This window comes from Schistocerca americana, chromosome 4, assembly GCF_021461395.2.
Source record: "Schistocerca americana isolate TAMUIC-IGC-003095 chromosome 4, iqSchAmer2.1, whole genome shotgun sequence".
NCBI classification, from domain to species: Eukaryota; Metazoa; Arthropoda; class Insecta; order Orthoptera; family Acrididae; genus Schistocerca; species Schistocerca americana.
This window is the reverse complement of record NC_060122.1, coordinates 619757127-619764459: the sequence shown is the minus strand read 5'-3', so window position 1 is coordinate 619764459 and position 7333 is coordinate 619757127. Positions and strand designations below refer to the sequence as shown.

Below are 7333 nucleotides of genomic sequence, written 5' to 3'. Positions count from 1 at the left end.
ACACCGACGTTTTTGAGATTCCCGATTCTCGCGCAATTTGTCTGCTACCGATGTGCGGATTAGCCACGACAGCAGCTAAAACAGCTACTTGGGCGTCATCATTTGTTGCAGGTCGTGGTTGAAGTTTCACATGTGGCTGAACACTTCCTGTTTCCTTAAATAACGTAATTATCCGGCGAACGGTCCGGATACTTGGCTGATGTCGTCCAGGATACCGGGCAGCATACATAGCACACGCCCGTTGGGCATTTTGATCACAATAGCCATATATCAACACGATATCGACCCTTTCCGCAATTGGTAAACGGTCCATTTCAACACGGGTAATGTATCACGAAGCAAATACCGTCCGCACTGGCGGAATGGTACGTGATACCACGAACTTACATGTTTGTGACTATTTTACAGCGCCATCAATCACAAAGCGAAAAAAGTGGCCCAACTATAACATTCATATTTCTTTGCGTACTACACGAATATGTAATAAAATTTGGGTGCTCCTATTTAAAAATAACGAGTTGATATCCGTTTGAGTTATGGCAGCGACATCTAGGGGGCCAACCATAGCGCCATCTGGTTTGCCCCTTCAAGCTAGACGAGTTTCGTTCTTTGTAGTTTTTTGGTTTGATGCTTATTTCGTGAGATATTTGGTCCGGTCACTATCAATGGACCACCCTGTATGTATTCTACAGTCAGGGCTATGGGACCGATTTTCGCTTATGCCTTTTGTCTCGGTTGAATCCGGATCAGGGTACCTTACCGATATTGATACAGCTACCCTTCTTCATAATCCCTGAAAGTTTGTAAGATTGTTACGGAATTACTATGTATAATGCGCTCAGCCACTGGCAATTTAAATGATGAAAGGCCCTTAACGTGCACAAGTTCCTAAGACGAAACCTCGGCGGACACCACTCGGGTCCCCTCCGCTCGCGCCTCCCTGCTTGTGGCTGAGAAGGGGACTCCACTGTGCATGAGGCCCTTCGCTGCTAGGCAGTCGCATTCCAGCCGGCAACGCGTGGGCCTCCCACTGCCTGTGCTTTGGCGCTCCCTCGGCGTGTGTGAATGTGTGTGGCTGTGTGAGTGGATGTGCGGCCGCGACCACGTGACGTCAGCCTTAACGAGATTACGCTGGCAGTCGCGGGACCCTCTGCCTCAGCTCGCCACCAGCCAGCCAGTCAAGATGGCAACGTCGGCGCGCGCACACCCCCTGCTGCTGCTGGCCGTTCTCCTGCTCTGCACAGCAGTCCAGGTGCGTGTGCTCTCCCTGCCTGTACCCGGACAGATGTTCCTTTATTGCCGCCTCATTTTTTTGTGTCTGTACCCACTGTTTCAGCGACTTCCGCTGTGCTCATCGTCAGGAGTTAAGTGTCGTACTAACTGGCCATGTGGTACTTTCGCGTGTAGTCGGCCGAATTACGTCACAGGGGCGTCACGAAGTAAAGTAACTTTCATATGATACCAGAAATGATATGTATTCTGTGACGGAGGAACGTTAGTAAGAATGCCAATCCGTTAGATGCTAGAAAACGGCTTATTTCTTTCTGTGCATTCAGCATCAAGCGCCGATGTCCAGGCACCACAAAGGATACAAATTCAGCCGCTATCCGAGTAAAAGTTATTGCTTATTCTGATCTCGGCGGCTTCTTTGATGATAGAATCCCGGTAGGAAGGTGCACGGCATGAGAACTTTTCTTCAAACGTTTCTTTACGAGGCTGTGCTTGGCAACGGCAAGTTTGTCAAGACCGCGGTATTTAATGTGGCGTCAGTGCCCTATGCAGTGCGCTGAAATCTTCCGTGAACACTAACCGATGTAGCTGCTACTGAATTCGCAAGTAATTTTATAAAAGTGCAGGAACACCGAGACCAACGCTAGCTTTTACTAAGTTTGCTCTAATTTTGCTGGCGTTCGGAAAATGGACTGAATTCCGTGTCTGTTCGGAACGACCCAAAAAAATTAAACAGATGCTGCACCAATTGCCGGCCGCTGTGGCCGAGCGGCTCTAGGCCCTTCAGTCCGGAACCGCGCTGCTGCTACGGTCGCAGGTTCGAATCCTGCCTCGGGCATGGATGTGTATGATGTCCTTAGGTTACTTAGGTTTAAGTAGTTCTAAGTTCTAGCGGACTGATGACCTGAGGTGTTAAGTTCAAAAAATGGCTCTGAGCACTATGGGACTTAACATCTATGGTCATCAGTCCCCTAGAACTTAGAACTACTTAAACCTAACTAACCTAAGGACAGCACACAACACCCAGCCATCACGAGGCAGAGAAAATCCCTGACCCCGCCGGGAATCGAACCCGGGAACCCGGGCGTGGGAAGCTACCGCACGACCACGAGATGCGGGCGAGGTGTTAAGTCCCACAGCGCTTGGATCCATCTGAACCATTTGCTGCACCAACTTAGACACCCTTAGTAGCCGGCACGGCAGCTCAGCGTGTTCGGACAGAGGGCTGCCTGCTCTCTGTAATAATAATAATAATAGTAATAAAAATGAGCAAAGTATTCAGCGATCAACTTGAAGAGGTCAAGTGAGATCCGCTCAAACCAAATGATGATAACAATAACGGAAAACAGTGGCCAGCGCGGCTAACTGCCGTGCAGAGAACCCAGGTTCGATTCCTGGCACTGCATAGAATTTTTCCTTAGTGGGAGGATTGGAACGGGGTGAACCCTAGGGATGGAAAAATTGAAACCGGTGTTTTAATTCTGAATAACCGTTATTTTCCGGTATTTGTTTGAGCTCTTTTATAACAAATGTTATTTTAGCTTTTGCTGATAGCCGAGTAAAGAACCGAAATATCAGTTCGCCATGGGAGCAATGCTATTTATTTTATTTTAAGTAAATCGTTTTTTGTAAAAAGGAATAGTTATTAACCGTAAAATTTGCGTTGGTTGGAAGTGTTGCATTAATATAGAAAATGGCAAAAGCAAACAGTGCTACGTTATTAACAATTCCGACAGAGACGAGCAACAAACACATGGGATAAGAATTGGTACAGCGCTGCTGGGACGATAATGTCCCTGTTGCCGTGTGTCGTGGCTTAGGGGACGTATTTAACGTGCAGTGCGCACGACTTGCCCCACCTGGTCTGTACAGGAGTTTCTTGCTCTCTTCTCCGGACATGCGTTGTATTGCAGAATGCCACCAACCCTAGTCTGGAAATATTTTTGCCACGTGACTTAGCAATGAAGTACAATGCTTCACTTGCTTTAAAACACTTAGGATTTGTCTGCCATTTCTACGAAATAATATAAGTGGAAGGAAATTATGGTAATAATAATAAATTAAAACTTAACAATTCATTCATAGCACACAGTAAGAATAGAAGTTGCTGATCTGCTGCGTGTGTCTGCGTAATATACCTTTCTCTGCTTGTAGCCCTTGAACACTGACAAATTAACGCGAAAAACAGAGTTCTTCAAGCTCAGTTCTCACTCTTTAGCAGTGACTATTCGTAATGACCAAATACTAGCCTGATCCCCGATTACAGCGTGATTTTCGAGCAGAGTTACAAAAAATTAGAATTAGTGAAAGGATACTGGTGACTTTTTTGTAGTATTCAACCAATTATCACTTTTCGAGAAAGGCGACGAACGGTGGACGGACTAAGTTTTCTTTTATTTGCCTATTTCATTTCATGTTTTGATTCTATCTTGAAACTGAGAAAGTCAAAATTTTTCAATCTCTGTTCGATTTCTACGTTAGTTGCGGGAAGCAATATGAATAAAAAACCGAAAATCCGATATTTCAGAAACCGGTTATTTTGAGCGGTTTCAACATCCAGGTTAAACAGGCGTGGAAGAAAACCGAAAGTCGGTTGTTTCAGCAATAAGCGCCATCACTGCTACACAGCCTCGCGAGGCCAACAGAGATGCTACATGAGAGAGTAGTAGCGGTTCCAAGGACAAGAGACTCGACAACGGCCGGGAGTGCGGTGTGCTGAGCACATCCTATGATGCCATTGACACAGGACGACATGGCGGTCGGTCGTACCCGATTGGACGGTCTAGGACCAGAACGCCGAACTTAAGCTACCATTTTCTTTATTAGCATAAATATCAAACACCGAAAAATACAAGTGAGCTTAAGCTGGATTCCGTGAACTTCAAACAAAGCTACAAAAATAGAAATTTTGCTTCTTAGTCTCGATTTTAGACGCAACGTCGACCTAGACTTGGAAATGCTGCACAGAGCGCCGACGGCACATTAAATATCCCGATTTTTACGAATGTGCTGTTGCCGCACGCAGCCTTATAAACGAATATATTGTTATGTTTGATGAAAAGAAAATCTTAATCCATGCATCTATCTACTGGGATTCTGTTATCAACGAAGCCGTTGAGATCAGGACCAGCGACAACCTCTTTACCTGGACAGCGGCTATACCCTTAGAGGCCCATAGAAACCAGCGCTGGATGCTGAAAGGCTGCAGAGAATAAGGTGAACTTCCCACTTCCATTATACAGGATGAAATTTTGAGTTGACAAACCAGAATAACACGAAAAATAAGCTTCACTCAAAAAAATGTGTAGAATCCAAAGTAGATTATTTTCGAGGGGGACATCTGCTGGTGCTAAAATTAGCCCGCCACCCCAGCCCCTTGGGGGTGGGGCGGGAGTTAACTTTAAAATTTCAAATGGGAACCCCCATCTTTTATTGCAGAATCAGATTCTAGTTAAAAAAAACTACGTACATTTTGTATTAAACATCTGTTTTGATTCTTGGTAGTTGGCGCTGTAATTCAAGAAAATCCCTGTTCTCATTTTTGCGTGGAAAATGGTTACGGATAAATAAAAAATACTTATACTTATTTACTTCGTAAATTTTGATTCGCTAAAACTAAAACTCTCCCTCTCTCCCCATAGGGTGGGTTTTGAAAGAGAGGAATTAGAGTTTTACAAATGTTGACCCAAATATCTGTGGAAAAAATTAATATTTGTGTCAACATTTGTAAAACTCTAATTCCTCTCTCTCAAATCCCACTCTATGGGGGAGAGAGAGGGAGAGTTTTAGTTTTAGCGAATCAAAATTTACGAAGTAAATTAGTATTTTTTTATTTATCCGTAACCATTTTCAACGCCAAAAATGAGAACACGGATTTTCTTGAATTACAGCGCCAACTACCAAGAATCGAAACAAATGTTTAAGACACAAATGTACGTAGTTTTGTATGAAGAATCTGATTCTGCAATAAAAAAATGGGGGTTCCCATTTGAAATTTTAAAGTTGCCTCCTGCTCCATCCCCAGGGGGCTGGGGTGGCGGGCTAATTTTAGCATCAGTAGATGTCCCCCTCGAACATACTCAACTTTTTTGGATTATACACGTTTTTTCATGTGAAGCTTATCTTTCGTGTTATTCTGGTTTGTCGACTTAAAATTTACACCCTGTATAATGGAATCGGTATCCCTAGCAATGTTCTTCCATCGCAGTCATCACCATAATCTCTGTTAGCTTACGCAAATTCCGAGATTTCGTGACGTCTTCATCGCGTAATTTTGCCAACTAGGTACGAAAGTACAACACGCGTTATTAGTACGACAGTTAACTCCTGACGTTGTCGACAGAGAAGTCGTTGGAAGCTTGAATATACAAACAAATCCGATGCGGCAAGAAAACCGAGAAACATTGTACAAAACTGCCGCCGCGTGAAACTACGTCACCATTTACATGTACCAGTTCTCTACTTAAAGTAAGCTCTTCGCCTCTGCAACAATTGGGTTAACAACCTGCGCATTTGCAGGGCGTCGATGTGGTGCTGAACCAAAATCTAGGTTTCCGAAAAACGTTTCATTCAGTTCCATTGCGAGATGTTCGAAGGAAAATACGTTTCCGGTAGATGTATAACCAGCTCTGCGACTGAATCGATACTTTTCTGACAGGCACGATCCAGCACGTTATCCTTCATGGAGATTCATCCACAAATGTTGGCGTGTCCCAGAGGAGTGTGACAGAACCTTTGCTGTTCGTGTTAGTAAGAGTAATTCCGTGATGATGATACAAACTTTCAGGGACTATGAAAAAGGGTAAATGCATCAATTTGTTGCAAGGGACCTTGGTCCAAAAACGTTCGAGTCGAAAGTTATAAGCGAAAATCCTTCTGATATCTCTGACAGTGGACCTCTTCCACTGCAAGCTCTTTGTTTCCATGTTTTCGGAGGAGGTAGTATGGACCAAATCACGGAAAAAAATGTCCAGTGAACATGGGGTCTAATGTGTATAAAGCTAAGATCACTTGTTCATCTTTGCTAGTGCGAAACTCATATCTTCCACTGAACAACGGTTCATAGCTCTTAAGGAGTGCGTTTCAGAGCCCTTGTTAATTAGACAATTTTTTTTTTCGTTTTGGTCCATACTACCCCCTCCAAAAAAATGGATAACAGAGAGCTTGCTGATCGCCAGAGGTAGCAGAACGATTTTCCCTTATAACTTTTGACTCATTCGTTTCTTGACCAGGATCCATTACTTCAAATCGATGCATTAACCCATTTCTTTCATTCCTTAAAATTTGTAACATCACGGAATTACCCTCTATATTACTGACTATTGGTCTTAGCTGCAATCTCATACTTTTGGCAGATAATGCAGTTATCTATAGGAAAACTCAATCCAGTAAAATTTACAGTACCAACGGCCTTGCCGCAGTGGTAACACCGGTTCCCGTCAGATCACCGAAGTTAAGCGCTGTCGGGTTGGGGTAGCACTTGGATGGGTTGCCATCTGGTCTGCCGAGGGCTGTTGGCAAGCGGGGTGCACTCAGCCCTTGTGAGGCAAACTGAGAAACTACTTGATTGAGAAGTAGCGGCTCCAGTCTCGGAAACTGACATACGACCGGGAGAGCGGTGTGCTGACTACATGCCCCTCCATGCTCGCATCCAGTGACGTCTATGAGCTGAGGATGACACAACGGCCGGTCAGTACCGTTGGGCCTTCATGGCCTATTCGGAAGGAGTTAGGTTAAGTTAAAATTTACAGTAACATTCTGTTAGGCGCCGACAAAGCATCAATCTGTTGCGAAGACTGGCAACTAACTCTTAATGTAGGACACTGTAAGGTTCTGCATTTCCCTCTTACTTCACTGCTAATAAGTCACAGCTACAGTCAGTCATCTCATGCAAGGAGCGTTCAGTAAGTAATGGAACACATTCTTTTTTCCAAAAGCAGGTTGGTTTTATTGAAGATTCCAATACACCGTGTTATTCCCCATTCTTTTGGCTAAAATCCCTGTATATATATGAAGATGGTACTGTTTTTTCGGACATGTCCTAAAGAACAGATATCATCTTCATATATATATATATATATATATATATATATATATATATATA

At 43.9% G+C, this 7333-nt stretch overlaps 1 protein-coding gene and 1 pseudogene across 1 annotated transcript in view; both read left to right on the top strand.

Moving 5' to 3' along the window:
* The first annotated feature begins 1072 nt into the window (after positions 1 to 1072).
* The window catches only part of LOC124612820 (peptidyl-prolyl cis-trans isomerase B-like), a 56436-nt gene continuing 50175 nt past the window's right edge, over positions 1073 to 7333 (top strand). Inside the window, exon 1 of the mRNA XM_047141240.1 lies at positions 1073 to 1252. Within this exon, the coding sequence (XP_046997196.1) occupies positions 1088 to 1252 (165 nt within the window). The 5' untranslated portion in view covers positions 1073 to 1087. The remainder of the gene's footprint in view (positions 1253 to 7333) is intronic.
* On the top strand, positions 6632 to 6749 carry LOC124614374 (annotated as a pseudogene).